Below are 18,670 nucleotides of genomic sequence, written 5' to 3'. Positions count from 1 at the left end.
TCGGACCCTTAACTGACTGAACCACCCAGGTGCCTCTCTCTTTTTTAATTATATATTTGAGGTGTACATAATGATGATTTGAGTGGAATTATTACTGTGGGGAAGCTAATTAACATATCCATCTCCTTACATAGTTACCATTGTTCTAGTGTCTAGTGGTTAAGAGCATATCAAATCTAGGCTGAGGCCAGTCCTCTGGCTATTGTGACACCCTTGTTTAACACTTTCCCCACCCTAACCTTCTGTCACTAGCATTTTCCTGAGAATGGGTCTCTTTATTTTAGGGGGACCCCATAGAAAGTATCCCTTACTCTGATTCTACTTCGATGGTTTCCAAAAAGTCAAGCTCCGAGTGTTCACACAAATTTTCAAAAATACCAAAGCTAGAAAAACCAAAGTCAGTTTTCAAGCCTAAGTTGAACTACCTTTATGGTATCTAACCACTGAAACATAAGAACTTAGTGAGGGAAAGGTCAGACAATCTGACTCACCCCGTATTCCTGTACTTTGACTCATTTTAGAAGCCCAAGACCATGGCAGTTGATACAATCACAAACAAGATGTTTCTCAGATGAGTTTCTTCAAGGCTCCCTTCATGTCCTTGTTCCTCAGGCTGTAGATAAAGGGGTTCAACATTGGAGGGACCACGGCGTACATCACTGAGGCACTTGCAGTATCCTTGGAAGAATGAGAAACTGCAGAACTAATGTACACCCCAAAAGCTGTCCCATAGAACAAAGAAACAACCGAGAGATGAGCCCCACAGGTGGAAAAGGCTTTATATTTCCCCCCAGCTGATGACATCTTCAGAGTGGAAGAGAAGATTTGAATGTAAGAGAAAATAATCCCAAGGAGAGGAACACCACCCAATATGCTGGTCACTAAATATACCAGGATGTTATTGATGAGGGTATCAGAACAGGCAAGCTTGATGACCTGAGCAAGTTCACAGAAGAAATGGGGAATTTCCAGGTCTGTGCAGAAGGAGAGTCGCAGCACCATCAGACTGTGGAGTAGGGCATCGGCCATGCTGATGCTCAGGGAGAGTAGAACCAGCAGGCCACAGAGGTGGGGGTTCATGATGACGGTGTACCTCAGTGGATGGCAGATGGCCACATAGCGGTCACAAGCCATTGCTGCAAGGAGGAAGTTTTCTAAGCCTGCAAAAAACAGGACGAAGCCAACCTGGGTGAGGCAGCCTGTGTAACTGATGGATTTACTCTGTCTTTGGATGTTCGCCAGCATCTTGGGGATGGTGGTGGTGCTGAAACAGATGTCAGTGAAGGCCAGGTGGGAGAGAAAGAAGTACATGGGGGTGTGGAGGTGGGAGTCAGAACTGATAGCCAGGATGATGAGCAGGTTTCCAAGTACAGTGACCAGGTACATGGTCAGGAACAGTCCAAATAGAAGGGGCTGCCATTCTGGATCTTCTGAGAGACCCAGGAGCAGGAATTCTGCTACACCTGTTTGGTTTTCTGGCTCCATGTTCTTGATGAGACTGATGGAAAAAATACAGGGGAGAGGACACATAACAGATGTACAAGGATCCCTTGTTTTAGAAAATTCTGACATGGATTGAATAATATTATTTTTTCTTTTTTTAAAAGTTTTTATTTATATTCCAGTTAGTTAACATACAGTGTAATATTAACTTCAGGTGTATAATACAGTGATCAACACTTCCATACAACACTCAGTGCTCATCAGAGAATTGAACATTATTGCTCTTTTCTGGGGGGCCTGGGTGGCTCAGTTGGTTAAGCATCTGGTTTGGGCTCAGGTCATGATCCCAGCATCCTGGGATCAAGGCCCAGCATTGGGCTCCCTGCTCAGTGGGGAGCCTGCTTCTCCTCCCTCTGCCCCTCCCTGCTGCTCTCTGTCTCTCTCTTTCTCTCTCTGTCTCTCTCGCTCTGCTCTCTCTCTTTCTCTCTCTCAAATAAATAATATCTTTTTAAAAATATTTTCCTTTGCCTTTTACCTCTTTTTTCGTCTCTCTCCTTGCCTCAACCTGTTTTGTTTTTCTCCTCCTCTTTCTTATACTACTCTATTACTCCAATTCTATTTATTCTTTCTCACACTGTGCCAAATAATAGGAATAAGATAGGAAAAAATTAATGTTTTTTAGATTTTATTTATTTATTTGACAGAGAGACAGCCAGTGAGAGAGGGAACACAGGCAGGGGGAGTGGGAGAGGAAGAAGCAGGCTCCCGGCAGAGAAGCCTGATGTGGGGCTTGATCCCAGGACCCCGGGATCATGCCCTGAGCCGAAGGCAGACGCTTAACGACTGAGCCACCCACGTGCCCCAAAATTAATGTTTTTATTTCTTCAAAATTCTCCAGCTTCCAGTTAGGAAGCAGGAAATTCAAAACCAAGCAATATTAAATCAGGGTTTCAGAGCAGAGTTTCTCAAACTGTGCCTTGCATCAGAATCCACTGGAAGGTTTGTTAAAACTCATATTGCTGGCCCCCAACTCTGAATATGAGATTCAGGCTTGGGCATCGGACCGATAATTTACCTTTCTAACAAATTCCCAATGTTGCTGCTCTCAGTCTGTGTTTTAATTTGAGGATCCCAGTTCTAGAGCATAGAAGATTGTGGGCATGGAAAATCAACCTGACTACATGTTGGAGTAGACCCAGCATAACTATAGGGAAAATGGTAGCCTGGCTCTTAACACTCGGCAGAGTGAGCCAGCTGGGAGTTCAAACCCATGTCTCAGTTAAGCCTCTTTATATTCTTTTTTCCTTTCCTTCCTTCCTTCTTCCTTCCTTCCTCCCTCCCTCCCTTCCTTCTTTCCTTCCTTCCTTCCTTCCTCCCTCTGTCCCTCCCTCCCCCCCTCCCTCCCTCCCTCCATTCTTTCTTTCCTTCCTTCCTTCCTTCCTTCCTTCCTTCCTTCCTTCCTTCCTTCCTTCCTTCTTTCCTGGAAATAACACTCTGCCTTTATTAACTCATTCTTAATTACAAAACAGACTCTGTCGTCTCCCTGTCGCTATAACTGTTGAGAACTCCAGATTTAAACCTCTTCATTTTCAGTGGGTCATCAAAATCTGCCTATGGAATATCCCATTTCCATTTCAGTGTCTGGTCATTGGATTCTATAACAAAACCCTTGCTATAATTGTTGTAATTAATGGTAATAGCAGATATTATACAAATAAATATAATAATTACTTTAAACTGCACACACTACCTCTAACATAGCATCTGTTACCAGGCATGGTCTTCAGTAGTTTTCTCATGCTAACTAATTTTATTCTCTCTACTGCCCTATGAGTCAGGTGCTTCTGCCATCCTCCTGTTCACTCCTGACCTCACATAAAGAGAAATGTCAGGGGGTGCCTGGGTGGCTCAGTTGGTTAAGTGTCTGCCTTCGGCTCAGGTCATGATCCCAGGGTCCTGGGATTGAGCCCCGCATCAGGCTCCCTGCTCAGCGGGAAGCCTGCTTCTTCCTCTCACATCCCCTTGCTTGTGTTCCCTCTCTCTCGCTATCTCTCTGTGTCAAATAAATAAATAAATAAAATCTTAAAAAAAATAAAAGAACTTAATCCATATAAATGAGCTTAGTGCCTGCGGAGTGTGAAGCACTTGTTATTTAGGATGATTGTGACAACTGATGAGAAACGAGACCTCAGTTTTAGGAACGACTCACCCCTCCCCCACCTCCAGGATTCCCCCCCCTCCCCACACACGTCGGCATATGAAATAAATAGATGCATTCTCTTTTTTGTTTGACCGTGCTTTTTGTTTGGCTGCCAGTCACATTTTTTATACATTTTTAAAGATTTCGTTTATTTATTTATTTATTTGAGAGAGAGAGAGCATGCAGGGGGAGGAGCAGAGGAAAAAGGACAAGCAGACTCCGTGCTAAGTGCTTAGCCCAAACCTGGGCTTGATGTCACCACCCTGAGATCATGACCTGGGCTGAAATCAAGAGTTGGACTTTGAACTGACTGACCCACCCAGATGCCCCTGTGGGTCACATTTGTACATGCAAAGGGATAGAAAAAGACTTCAAACAAATTCAAATTTTAAACAAATAAGTGTGATAATTATCTTCATTAGCAGGCAGTTACTTCCAAGGTAATTTTGAATCTTTTTTCCTCTCCAAAGTAGCTTAATGAGATCAATCCCTTCTTTCATTTCCCTCTTTTTATGGTAGATACAGAAATAATCCCTTCTTCCTCAGCAGTTTAAATGATTTTCTATTGCCTTTTGTTTGGAATAATAATTCTGTCCCTCTTGTATAACAATTTTCAGATCCTCCTCTTTCTATGTGTTTTAGGCAGCCTTGGCCTCTCACTTCCAAAGGAATCCTTAGTTTATGTATCAGGAAGAACTCAAGGATACCTGTTTCCTTTGTTACAGTGAGCTCCTGAAAATACTGTTATTGGATCACCCAAAACAGGCAAGACATGACTACGCCCTGGGTGCATTAGTGGAGCTGCCAGATATTCTTATGAACCAATGTTCTAGAAAAAGTCTGTAAAGTCTCTTCTGTGAACAGCTCATTAAGATACTAATGTTCAGAACTGAATGGCCCTAGGTAATCTGTTTCACCAATGAGAAACTATGAGCCCTTAGCATGGAGTCATGAAAGCAAGCAACCCATAGCATCAATCAATATTTCAATGCAGACACACATGATTTTGATTCTGTCATCAGCACTTGCTTTGTAAAGAAGGACATTTTCAACTGTGCAAGAAGCCTCGGTCTCATTTGGATGTTGGGAACCATTGTAAAACCTTATGGGAATGTTGCAGGAATGAGTGATGGATAGATGAAATCACCAAGCACAGTGTTTGATATATGAGACACTCTTAATGTTTCCTATTGTGATTTGTTTCTGCCATGGACACAAGTGTACCACTGGCATGGCTCATTATAAAAGGGAAGTGATAGGAGCGGTGAACTGTAGGAAGAGAAGAGAAATAAAGAATATCTTTAGCATGGCAACCATACGTTTCAAGGAAAAATGGATGTGTTGAATCTCTTTGTGGGATAATTGTTGATGTAGGGAAACTGAATTAAACAGTCTCGATGAATATCGGTAGTTAATGCTCATTTCTCATGGCCATATGATAAAATGTATAGCAACTGAAATGAATAAATTAGACCCAGATATATCAACACAAGTATTAAAAACTCCAAAAAGAAAGTAATTTTCCTAACAAGACCTATATCATGATACAGTTTAAATGTTTTAAAATAGCACTGATCTTAAATCTTTAATTCCTTATTATAAAGCATTTCAAGTATACAAAAACTATGGAGAAAACAAAGTCCTGGGTATCTACCACTAAGGACCACTAAATTAAAATATATTCTCATATTTGCAGTAAAAAAATTTTTTAAGATTTTATTTTATTTATTTGACACAGAGAGAGAGATAGCCAGTGAGAGAGGGAACACAGGCAGGGGAAGTGGGAGAGGAAGAAGCAGGCTCCCTGTGGAGGAACCTGATGTGGGGCTTGATCCCAGGACTCTGGGATCACGCCCTGAGCCAAAGGCAGATGCTTAACGACTGAGCCACCCAGGCGCCCCTTGCAGTAAATATTTTAAGAATTAAATTAATCCATATTTATTTTCCCATTCCTGAATAACTTTTTCTTGCCCAAGGGAACCACCATACTGAACTTGGCATGCATGATTCCCTTGTGGTATTAATATTTGAATAAAAATACATAAACTTTTGTTTTACATTTTAAACTTGGCATATTGTACATTTTGCATTTGGTTTTTAAAAGTAATACATTCAGAAGCATGAGAGGCTATGGACACTGGGAAACAAACTGAGGGCTTCAGAGGGGAATGGGATAGGCTGGTGATGGGTAATAAGGAGGGCACGTATTGCATGGTGCACTGGGTGTTATACGCAACTAATGAATCATCGAACTTTGCATCAGAAACCAGGGATGTACTGTATGGTGACTAACATAATATAATAAAAAACATTAAAATAAAAAAAAATAAAGAAATAATGGGCAGAACAAATAAAACATATCTGTGGGTCAAAAAAATAAAATAAAAGTAATACATTCAATGTCTTGGTACATTTTTCTCTGCTTCATTAACTTTAAATATCTCACTGCAACACAGTTTATTTATCCTTTCTCCAACTGAGGCATTTTGTTGCCTTTTATACACACACACCAACACACACAATGTATAAACAATTTAAGTAATGTGGAGAAGAACCATATTCAAGACTGTGGTTGCCTCTGGGAATGGAGGGGAACATAAAGGGATGCTCTATTAATTCATATTATTTTGTTAGTTTCAAAAACATTTTAATTCCAGTATAGTTAACATACTGTGTTATATTAGTTTCAGGTGTCCAATATAGTGATTCAACAATTCTGTACATTACTCAGTGCTCATCATGATAAGTGCACTCTTAATCCCCTTCCCATATTTCACCCGTGCTCAACCCAACTCCCCTTTGATTACTACTAGTTTGTTCCATGTTATTGTGTTATTTAAGAAAAGAGCTCTGTGTGGGAAACAGTGGTTCCTCAAAAAGTTAAAAATAAACCTACCCTATGATCCAGCAATTTCACTACTGGGTATTTACCCAAAGAATACAAAAACACAAAATCAAAGGAATACACGCACCGCTATGTTTATAGCAGCATTTTCTACAATAGTGAAGATATAGAAGCAGTCCATCGATGGAGGAATGTATAGAGAAGTGGTAGGTATATACAATGGAATATTATTCAACCATCAAATAGGATGAAATCTTGCTATTTGCAATGACATGGATGGAGCTAGAGAGTATAATGCTAAGTGAAATAAATCAGTCAGAGAAAGACAAATACCTTATGTTTTATTTCAGATGTGGAATTTAAGAAATAAAGAAATGGGAAAAATGAGAGAGGGAGAGAGAGTAGAGAGGGAAAGAGAAGTCAAGAAACAGACTCTTAATTACAGAGAACAAACTGATGGTTATCAGAGGGGAGATGGGTAGGGGATTGGTTAAACAGGTGTCGGGGATTAAGGAGTACGCTGCTTGTGATGAGCACCAGGTTTTGTATGGACTTGTTGAAACACTATATTGTACACCTGAAACTAACATAAACATGGAACTAAAATAAAAACATAAAATTAAAAGGAAAAAAGAACTCGGATGGTAAAATATCAAAATTTATGAATTCTGGAAGCATGGGTACCTGCTTATTTGTTCTATTATTCTATGCTCTTTTGCTTTTTAAATACATCCCAGATTACTAAAAGGAAACAGCACGGGGTGTAGTTTTGGGATCTGCCTCATTCTCCACCTCCTCTGTCTCAGAACACTCATAACCAGGAAGCAATGTCAAAAGCAAAGAGCTCTTCTAGAAAGGAGTATCATGAGCCAGGAGTGGAAAGGAAAGGAAAGCCTGGCCACACACCTCTGCCCTTTGCCAAAGAAATTAAAGAAAATGTTAGAGAATTCTAGAATATTCTTCAAAATTGAGCCAAAGTAGATTCCTCTTGAGAATGGAAAAAGTCCCAGGACTTTAGGGTCAGAGTAGGAGATTAGCAGAATGAGAGATGGTCAAGCATTGGTGCAAAGGTGCAAGCAAACAGGTTGAGAAGATTGATGGGTCCTTAGGCAGGCACCTCAAAGGTCACCTAACTCTGCTCATCTTCTGCATGTTCTCATCTCACAGTTACCAGATGGACCGCTAAACAAAGAACTGTCCTTATTGCAAAACATGAAGTAGGGGACTTCAGATTACCTGGGTGTCAACAGTAAGGAATGGCATTCAGTTCTTCCCTGGATGTGAAGAAGAAAAATGGGAGTTCTGTTCTCAGTGAGCAGAGAAAGATGGTGGAGCCCTGGGCTCCCGTGCAGACATGCTGGACCCTGGAACAAGGAGGCCCAGGTGGCCTACAAATGACCTGGGTATGGCTGTTGAGTGGGGTGATCACAGGCAGACTATTTGGAGTCTCTTTGTCTTTTGGGGGTTCAATATCCAAAGCTTCTCATTAGCCAAACTCTTTTATTCTCAAGTGATCACAGGGCAGCGCTAATCCTGGAGGAGCGAGGCTCAGAAATGAGGAACTTTCCTTTGTATGATTGTCTCACCCTGAGTGGTCAAACATATGTTATCTTCTTCCTCCACAGTTCTTGGCTCACATCCATTTCAAGTCACCTACACACCCAGCCGCATCTTCCTTCTGTTATTAGATTCTAGACTTTGTTAAAGGTATATTTAAATTCATCTGTTTTAATTACAATCTCAAGAAGACTGATAGTACATATGAGCTAAAAAAATATGGTTTCCTTACATGGATAGATGAATAGTACCTGGATTAATATATGTGATGATGTAGGAAATGTACCCTAAAAAATGCAAACACTCAGGGCTAATGTTATGTGTGGCTCATTGAATGTTGATTCTGCTTGTGTATATTATATTTAGCAGTTGCTAATAATTTCTGTATACTCAAGTGTACCGTGCATTTGTACAATTTTATAAAGAAATTTCACTTTCAACTTTCCCAATTCAATATTAATGGCTTCAATATACTTTTTTGACATTAAGGACCATGGGTTAAAATCATGGGTTTTGGTTATCAATATCGTTGCAGTAAATTACAAATTATCAGAGTAACAGTCAACTTTGATAGCATGTGACTCCGAGGAAGTAATCATAAGATTTGGGCCTTGTTTTTTTTTATTATGTTCAATTAGCCACATATAGTACATCATTAATTTTTGATGTACTGTTCAATGACTCATTAGTTGCATATAGCACCCAGTGCTCATCACAACACATGTCCTCCCTAGTACCCATCACCAGGTTACCCCATCCCCCCACCCCCCTCTCTTCTGTATCCCTCAGATTGTTTCCCAGAGTCTAGAATCTCTTATGGTTTGTCTCCCTCTCTGATTTCTTCCCATTCTGTTTTCCCTCCCTTCCCCTATGGTTCCCTGCACTATTCCTTATATTCCACGTATGAGTGAAACCATATGATCATTGTCTCTCTCTGCTTGAATTATTTCATTTAGCATAATACCCTCCAGTTCCATCCATGTTGATGCAAATGGTGCATAGTCATCCTTTCTGATAGCTGAGTAATAGTCCATTGTATATGTGAACCACATCTTCTTTATCCATTCATCTGTTGAAAGACATCTCAGCTCCTTTCACAGTTGGCTATTGTGGACATTTCTGCTATGAAATTAGGGTGCATGTGCCCCTTCTTTTCACTACGTATGTGTCTTTGGGATAAATACCTAGTAGTGCAACTGCTGGGTCATAGGGTAGCTCTATTTTTAAGGTCTTGAGGAACCTTCATACTGTTTTCCAGCAATGTGGCAGGATACAAAATTAATGCACAGAAATCAGTTGCATTTCTATACACTAACAATGTGACTGAAGAAAGAAAAATTAAGGAATTGATTCCATTTACAATAGCACCAAAAACCATGAAGTGCCTAGGAATAAACCTAACTGAAGAAAGGATCTATATATAGAAACTACAGAATACTTATGAAAGAAATTGAGGAAGACACAAAGAGATGGAAAAATACTCCATGCTCATGGATTAGAAGAATAAACATTGTGAAAATGTCTATGCTTCCCAGAGCAATCTGTGCTTTCAATGTGATCCCTATCAAAATCCATTGATATTTTTCACAAGCTGGAACAACGATCCTAAAATTTGTATGGAACCAGAAAAGACCCTGAATTGCTAGGGGAATGTTGAAAAAGAAAACCGTATGTGGGGGCATCACAATGCCTGACTTCAAGCTATATTACAAAGCTGTGATCATCAAGACAGCATGGTATTGGCACAAAAACAGACACATAGATCAATGGACCTGTTTGTTACAACAACAAATTTTATTTTATTTTATTTATCTTATTTTTTTAAGTTTTTATTTAAATTCTAGTTAACATATAGTGTAATATTGGTTTCAGGTGTAGAATTTAGTGATTCATCACTTACATAGAACACCCAGTGCTTATCACAGCACATGCCCTCCTTAATACCCATCACCCATTTAGTTCATCCCCCTGTCCCACCTCCCCTCCAGCAACCCTCCGTTTGTTCTCTATAGGCTCTTATGGTTTGCCTCCCTCTCTGTTTTTATCTTATTTTTCCTTCCCTTCCCCTATGTTCATCTGTTTTGTTTCTTAAATTCCACATATGAGTGAAATCATATGGTATTGATATTTCTCTGACTGACTTATCTCAGTTACCATAATACACTGTAGCTCCATCCACATCACTGCAAATGGCAAGATTTCATTCTTTTTGATGGTTGAGTAATATTCTGTTGTTTATATATATACCACATCTTTTTTATCCATTCATCAGTCAGGGACATTTGGGCTGTTTCCATAATTTTGCTATTGTTGATAATGCTGCTATAAACATTAGGGTGCATGTGTTCCTTCAAAATTGTATTTGTGTGTCCTTTAGGTAAATACCTAGTAGTGCAATTGCTGGGTCATAGGGTAGTTCTATTTTTAACTTTTTGAGGAACCTCCATACTGTTTTCCAGAGTGGCTGCACCAGTTTTCATTCCCACCAACAGTGTAACAGGGTTCCCCTTTCTCTGCATTGCCACCAACATCTGTTGTTTCCTGTGTGGTTAATTTTAACCATTCTGACAGGTGTGAGGTGGTATCTCATTGTGGTTTTGATTTGTATTTCCCTAATGATGAGTGATGTTGAGCCTCTTTTCATGTGTCTGTTAGCCATCTGGATGTCTTCTTTGGCAAAACGCCTGTTCATGTCTTCTGCCCATTTCTTAACTGGATTATTTGTGTTTTGGGTGTTGAGTTTGATAAGTTCTTTATAGATTTTGGATACCAGCCCTTTATCCCATGTCATTTGCAAATATCTTCTCCCATTATGTAGGTTGCCTTTTAGTTTTGTCTTTTTTTCCCCCTGTGCAGAAGCTTTTTATCTTGATGAAGTCCTAATAGTTCATGTTTGCTTTTGTTTCCCTTGCCTCTGGAGACGTGTCTAGTAAGAAGTTGCTATGACCAAGGTCAGAGAGGTTGCTGCCTCTGTCCTCCCCTAGGATTTCGATGGTTTTCTATCTCACATTTACGTCTTTCAACCATTTTGAATTTATGTTTGTGTGTGGTGTAAGAGAGTGGTCCATTTTCCTTCTTTTGCATGTGGTTGTCCAGCTTTCCCAGCAGCATTTGTTGAAGACTGTCCTTTTTCCACTGGATATTCTTTCCTGCTTTGTCAAGGATTAGTTGACCATATAGTCTTGGGTCCATTTCTGAGTTGTCTGTTCTGTCCATTAATCTATTGTCTTTATAGGAGTACCATACTGCCTTGATGATTACAGCTTTGTAATATAACTTGAAGTCTGGAATAGTGATGCCTTCAGCTTTGTTTTTGTTTTTCAAGATTGCATTGGCTATTTAGGGTTTTGTGGTTCCATACAAATTTTAGGATTGTTTGTTCTAGCTCTGTGAAAAACGCTATTGGTATTTTGATAAGGATTGCATTAAATGTGTAGATTGCTTTGGGTAGTATAGACATTTTAACAGTATTTGTTCTTCCAATCCATGAGCATGGAATGTTTTTCCATTTCCTTGTGTCCTCTTCAATTTGTTTCATAAGTGTTCTGTAGTTTTCAGAGTACAGATCTTTTACCTGTTGGGTTATGTTTATTCCTATTTCATTATCCATATATCTGTTGATGGACACCTAAGTTGTCTCTGTGTCTTGGCTATTGTAAATAATGTTTCAAAGAAGATGGTGGTACACATATCTCTTGAAGATAGTGATTTCATCTCCTTCAGTTATATTCCCAGAAGTGGGGTTGAGGGATCATACGGTAGTTCTACTTTTATATTTTTGAAGTAGGAAGTACTTACGAGTACTTCCTACTGTTTTCCATAACGACTGCACCAATTTACATTCTCACCAACAGTATGCCATATTTCCCTTTTCTCCATATCCTTGTCAACGTTTGTTTTCTCTTATCTTTTTGATGATTCTAATAGGTGTGTGGTGATGTCTGATTGTGTTATTGATTTGCATTTCATGATGCTTATTGATGTTGAACATCTTTTCATGAACCTGTTGACCATTTGTATGTATTCTTTAGAAAATGTCTATTCAGAAACGCCAGAGTGGCTCAGTCAGTTAAATGTTTGCCTTCAGCTCAGGTCAAGATCCCAGGGTCCTAGGGTGGAGTCTCACATTGGGCTCCTTGCTCAGCGGGGAGCCTGCTTCCCCCTCTGCCTGCTGGGTCCCCTGCTTGTGCTCTCTCTCTCTGACAAATAAATAAATAAAATATTTTAAAAAATAGAAAATGTAATCAAGTAATGGGTATTAAGGAGGGCATGTGTTGGGATGGGCACTGGGTGTTATACACAGCTAATGAACCGTTGAACGCTACAACAGAAACTTAGGATGTACTACATGCTGGCTAACATAAATAAGTAAATAAATAATAAATAAATAAATACATAAATACATAAAGTCTATTCAATTTCTCAGCCCATATTAAAATCAGACTGTTTATTTTTTTGCTATTGAGTTATATGAGTTTTTCATATATTTTGGATATTATCAGATATATGACTTATAAGTGTTTCATTCCATAGGTAGGCTTTTCATTTTGTTGTTGGTTTCTTCCCTGTGCAGAAGCTTTTTATTTGATGTAGACACACTTTTTAATTTTTGCAATTGTGGCTTATGTTTTTGGTGTCATAATTGTTGTCAAGACCAATGTCAAGGACTTTACCCCCTGTTTTCCTCTAGCGGTTGTATGATTTTCAGGTGCTATGTTTAAGTCATTAATAAACTTGGAGTTAATTTTGGGAGTGGTGTAACATATAGGGTTCAATTTCATTATTATGCATGCAGATATATCATTTTTTAAAAAAAGATTTATTTATTAATTTTAGAGAGAGAGACAGAGAGAGAAAGAGAGCAGGGGGAGGGACAGAAGAAGAGGGAGAGAGAATCTCAAGCAGATTACCTGCTAAGCTTGGAGCCTGACGTGGAGCTCAATCCCATGACCCTCTGATCATGACTTGAGCCAAAACCAAGAGGTGGACACTCAACTGACTGAGCCACCCAGGCGCCCCTGTAGTTTTTCCTATACCATTTATTAAAAAGTCTATCTTTTCTCCTTTGAGTGTCCTTGGCTCCTTTGTCATATGCAAGCTGATCGTATATGTGAGGGTTTATTCTGGGCTCTCAGTCTTGTTCCATTAGTCTATGTGTATGCTTTAATGTCAGTACCACACAGTTTCGATTACTATAACCTTGCAATATAGTGTGAAATCAGGACATTTCATGCTTCCATCAGAAGTATCCAGAAGCCATTTCAGGCTTCCAGAGGAGCCCAATCAGATCAAGATACAGGCTGATTAGAGCCCAACCCTTGGGAAACAGTTGGGAAAGTATGCAGTTAAGCACTTTCAAGGGAGAAAGTGGGAGCCTTGTGTTTCTACCTCCTCCCTCTGTGCTGGGCCCAGGGGGATAACCATGAGATGTACTCATATACCCCTGTAAAAACTGCCTCTTGGTTTTCTGTGGTATCCAGGGACTTGGAAATGCCAAGCCACATTGCTGTCAGAGCTAGCAGATTTGGGAGCTAGTCCCTCAGGTTTGCCATACCAGTCGGGGCCCTGTGTGTGTGGTCTTAACCCTTCACTCCTCAGGGATAAGCTGGGTTGGGGATTCTCTCCTGGTTGTATGGTGCTATCCTAGGGGTGAGGTTGATGGTGTGAGCATACCTCAGCTTTTCCTCCCTGTTTAGAGGTAGGTATTTTCTCAGTCCTCTGATACGTAGGAGTCACCCAACCAGTTTCTGGATTTCTCTTAGAGGGAATTAATCTGTGTGTACCTGTATGGTGAGTGTGTTCCCAGGAAGAGGGAGGCTAGAAACCTCCTCTTCTGCCATATGGCTGGTGTTGGTGAGAATTCATTAAGTTTAAACTCTTAACAAGACCAATATTAGGTCAGATTTATTTAATACATTGTATTGGGCAATGTAAAGGAGTGATAAAAAAAAGACACATTAGGATCCTATAAAAATGACAGTTTTGTAGGACAAAAATGATCAAATACTGGTGGCATCAATCTAATATTTGTCTCCATGGTCACATTGCCTCCTCTTTTCTGTGTCTCCTTCACGTCTACCTATTTTATAAGGAAACATATGATTTCTATTTAGGGCCCACCCAGATAACCCAGTATAAGTGCATCCTTTGCAAAGACCCCTTTTCCAAGTAAGCTCCAATACCATTCATATGAGTTCCTAATCAAAAATGAGGGGGATTAGGATGTGGACATATCATATTGAGGGCCCCCATTTCACCTCCTGTAGATGTGCTTTGATTGACTCCATCGAGAGACCTATTCTCGGTTTTCTTTCCCTGGGCATCACGTTCAAGCATGACATCTATATTTGCTGCCACCACCTTGTGACTTGAGGAGAACCAGTCCAAGGACAAAGCCACCAAATGTAGAAACAGAGTGAAGCCTACTCCCCTGTTCTTGTACATTCTCTGTCTCTGAAGTCCTAGTAATGACCAACAACTGTTTCCTGTTTGACCAATTTAGAGACAGGAATTTTTTTTCTTTCTAGAACTGAAGGCTTCCTCCTTGATGAAGCACAAATATCTTACAATTATTTCAAAATGAGATGATACCATTATACCAGTCTTATAGATAATGAAACTGAATATAGTGGATGCTAATATTGCCTCAACGGGATATAGTTTAGCAGTGACTGGTCTCCATAATTACTAAGTTGGGTTGTGAAAGGTGAGCTCTCTTGCCTCACTGTAGGCCTGACTTTGGGTTTCAATTGACATGGTCTAATCACAGGATCAGGTCGAAGCCAGTCTCTAGATATGATCACAGTTGTGTTTCTATCCACTCTCTGAGCTATCCATATTCTACGACTTTCCTTCTTCTGAGAGTCGTCCATACAAACAGTATAAAAGTTTGACCTCTGTCTCAGGTTCTGCCTCTATGAAACTGAGAAAAACATTGAAGTAAGAATTGAAATAATTTGTTAAACATAAAAAGGCTAAAGAAAAATAAAAGTTAGGTTTCAATTCTAAGTTAAAATATACTTGGCTATTATGTTATTTAGTCATGTCAGAAGCATTTGGTGACAGAAGAATTAAACTTCCTGGTTCTCCTGTGATTTGTATAACTTTGATTTATTCTTACAACCCAGCCCAAGGTACATGGCACAATCATAGAAAAGAAGGTATCCTACTGACAAGTTTCTTCAAGGCACCCTGCATGTCACTATTCCTCAGACTGTAGATAAAGGGGTTCATCATTTGAGGAATCACGATGTACATCACTGAAGCCATGGTATTCCTCCTGGAAGAGTCACTAACTGCGGAACTAATGTATACTCCAACAGCTGTCCCATAGAACAAGGACACAACTGACAGGTGAGACCCACAGGTGGAGAAAGTTTTATACTTCCTGCCTGCTGATGGCATTCTCAAAACAGAGGAGAAAATTTGAGTATAAGAGAAAATGATTCCAGAAAGAGGAACACCCCCAAGTAAGCTAGCCAAAAAATACACCAAGATATTATTGATGAAGGTATCAGAACAGGCAAGCTTGACAATCTGACCAAGTTCACAGAAGAAGTGGGGGATGCCCAAGTCCTTACAGAAGGATAACCGTAGTGTCATCAGACTATGGAGCAAGGCATTGACAATGCTAATGAGCAATGAGAGCACCATCAGCAGGCCGCAGAGTTGGGGGTTCATGATAACAGTGTACCTCAGGGGATGGCAGATGGCCACATAGCGGTCATAGGCCATTGCTGCAAGGAGAAAATTTTCCAAACCAACAAAAGTCAAGACAAAGCAGACCTGGGTGAGGCAGCCTGTATAAGTGATGCTCTGATTCTGTGTTTGGATGTTCACCAGCATCTTTGGGATGGTGGTTGTGCTTAAACAGATGTCAGTGAATGACAGGTTGGAGAGGAAGAAGTACATGGGGGTGTGGAGGTGGGAGTCAGAAATGACAGCCAGAATGATGAGCAGGTTTCCCAGGATGGTGACCAGGTATGTGGATAAGAATAGGCCGAAGAGTAGGGGCTGCAGTTCTGGATCATCTGTCAATCCCAAGAGAAAGAATTCTGAAAATACTGTTTGGTTTCTGGGTTCCATGGTGTTGATGAATCTGATGGAAAAGCTGCAGTGAAAATTAAAAAAAAAAGGAACAGTCCTACATAAACAGGGGATTATGCTAAGTGAAAAAAAAAGCAGCTACATGAGAGCCAAGCAACTTCACCTGGGAATTGTTGAAATACAAATCCTGGTATCAGTCCAGATATACTGCTAATAAACTCTGAGGTGAGGACCAGCAATCTATTTTTGGCAAGCCCTCCAGTTGAATTTGATATGCACCCAAGTTGGAGAGCCAGTGCTTTTAGAAAAAATGAAACAAACAAACTATTGAGGATCCAGGTGAATGTTCCAGCTTTCCCTCTGCTAATTTTTCCATCTATCATCATTTCCCACTCTTCTTCCCCTTTCCCTCTGTGCCCTCCCTTTTTTTGATCATCAGCTTCGTCAGAAATATTTCTTGCCTTTAAACAAATAGGAAGACTATCTAATCTATCCTACTGCCCAATCTTTGACATGCTGAGAATCATCTGAAAGGTGTGTCAAATTACTGATGAGTTAAATCATATTACTCCATTTACCCATGGGGGCACTTAGATGAGGTGAGATTACATCATGGATGTGAAGCACACAGTGTGTGGCAAAAACTAGGTCTGAGTTCAGGTCACCTGACTGCGAGTTGACTGTCCTTTTTTTTTTTTTAAGTGTTTTTTACTGAAATTCCAGTTAATTAACATACAGTGTAATATTAATTTCAGTTAACAGTACAGTGATTCAACACGTCCACACAGTACCAGGTGATCAACACAAGTGCATTCTTTGATCCCCATCATCTAACCAGTCCCCCACCCCCTCCCCTCTGGTAACCATCCATTTGTTCTCTATACTTAAGAGTCTGTTGCTAAGTGAAATAAGTCAAGCATTGAAAGACAATTATATGGTTTCTCTCATCTATGGAACATAAGAACTAGGAAGATCGGTAGGAGAAGAAAGGGATAAAGAAAGGGGGGTAATCAGAAAGGGGAATGAAGCATGAGAGACTATGGACTCTGAGAAACAAACTGAGGGCTTCAGAGGGGAGTTGGGTGGGGGAATGGGATAGGCCGGTGATGGGTAGTAAGGAGGGCACGTATTGCATGGTGCACTGGGTGTTATACGCAACTAATGAATCATCGAACTTTACATCAAAACCCAGGGATGTACTGTATGGTGACTAACATAATATAATAAAAAAATATTATTATATAAAAAAAGAGTCTGTTTTTTGGTTTGCCCCCCCCCACCTCCCTATGTGCATTTGTTTCGTTTCTTAAATTCCACATATGGGATGACTTGACTGTCTTGACCAATCATTGTTAACACTCCTGGATGGTATAGCATTAGCATTCCTAAACCATCTCATGTTTGATAGATTCCTTTCAAAATTTTAATATTTTCATCTTGAGAAATGCCTTAAATCTTTCCCTCACCTACAAGGCATGTCCACCTCTACCCATGACATAGAGTAGCAGTGTGAAAAAATGGAGCAGGTCATGGCATCCATTCAAGCATATGCTCTGCACCTGAGCATAGATTGAAAAATGTTGCTTATAAACTTGAAAGTCATAAGACTCCTCCATGCTACTCATCTGCATTAGTGACGCATCTAAGAGAAGTAGGCAACTATGTCAATGATGCTGTCTGTCCTCGGGGACTTTTCCACCTAAGGTGATAGGTGGCATATCAGTTTTAAAAAGACATTCTCCAAAGAAGACATACAAATGCCTAACAGACACATGAAAAAATGTTCAACATCATTAGCCATCAGGAAAATTCAAATCAAAAGCACATTGAGATACCACATTACACCAGTTAGAACAGCAAAAATTAACAAGACAGGAAACAACAAATGTTGGCGAGCATGTGGAGAAAGGAGAACCCTCTTCCACTGTTGGTGGGAATGCAAGCTGGTACAGCCACTCTGGAAAACTGTGGAGGTTTCTGAAGACGTTAAAAATAGAGCTACCCTATGACCCAGCAATTGCACTACTAGGTATTTATCCCAAAGACACACACGTAGTGAAAAGAAGGGGCACAAGCACCCCAGTGTTCATAGCAGCAGTGTCCATGATAGCCAAGCTGTGGAAGGAGCCAAGATGCCCTTCAACAGATGAATGGATAAAGAAGATGTGGTTCATATATACAATGGAATATTATTCAGCCATCAGAAAGGATGAATACCTACTATTTACATCGACATGGATGGAACTGGAGGGGATTATGCTAAGTGAAATAATTCAAGCAGAGAGAGACAGTTATCATATGGTTTCATTCATATGTGGAACATAAGGACTAGCACGGAGGACATTAGGGGAAGGAAGGAAAAACTGATGGGGGAAATCGGGGGGGAGATGAATCATGAGAGACTGTGGACTCCGGGAAACAATCTGAGGGTTTCAGACGGGAGGGGGGTAGGGGGATGGGGTAACAGGTGATGGGTATTAAGGAGGGCAAGTGTTGTAATGAGCACCAGGTGTTATACACAAACAATGAATCATGGAACACTACATCAAAAACTAATGAAGTCCTGTACGGTGACTAAC

At 40.2% G+C, this 18,670-nt stretch overlaps 2 protein-coding genes across 2 annotated transcripts; both read right to left on the bottom strand.

Moving 5' to 3' along the window:
• Positions 1-567: 567 nt before the first annotated feature.
• Positions 568-1,485, bottom strand: LOC113242639 (olfactory receptor 7G2-like). Its single transcript, XM_026480773.2, has one exon. The coding sequence runs from the start codon at positions 1,483-1,485 to the stop codon at positions 568-570; it is 918 nt and encodes a 305-aa protein (XP_026336558.1).
• A 13,706-nt stretch (positions 1,486-15,191) lies between these two features.
• On the bottom strand, positions 15,192-16,130 carry LOC113242638 (olfactory receptor 7G2-like). The gene has a single exon (XM_026480772.2). The coding sequence runs from the start codon at positions 16,128-16,130 to the stop codon at positions 15,192-15,194; it is 939 nt and encodes a 312-aa protein (XP_026336557.1).
• Positions 16,131-18,670: the final 2,540 nt, after the last annotated feature.

Source organism: Ursus arctos, unplaced genomic scaffold, assembly GCF_023065955.2.
Source record: "Ursus arctos isolate Adak ecotype North America unplaced genomic scaffold, UrsArc2.0 scaffold_14, whole genome shotgun sequence".
Classification (NCBI taxonomy): Eukaryota; Metazoa; Chordata; class Mammalia; order Carnivora; family Ursidae; genus Ursus; species Ursus arctos.
The sequence above is the reverse complement of the archived record's forward strand: the minus strand, read 5'-3'. Positions and strand labels throughout refer to the sequence as shown.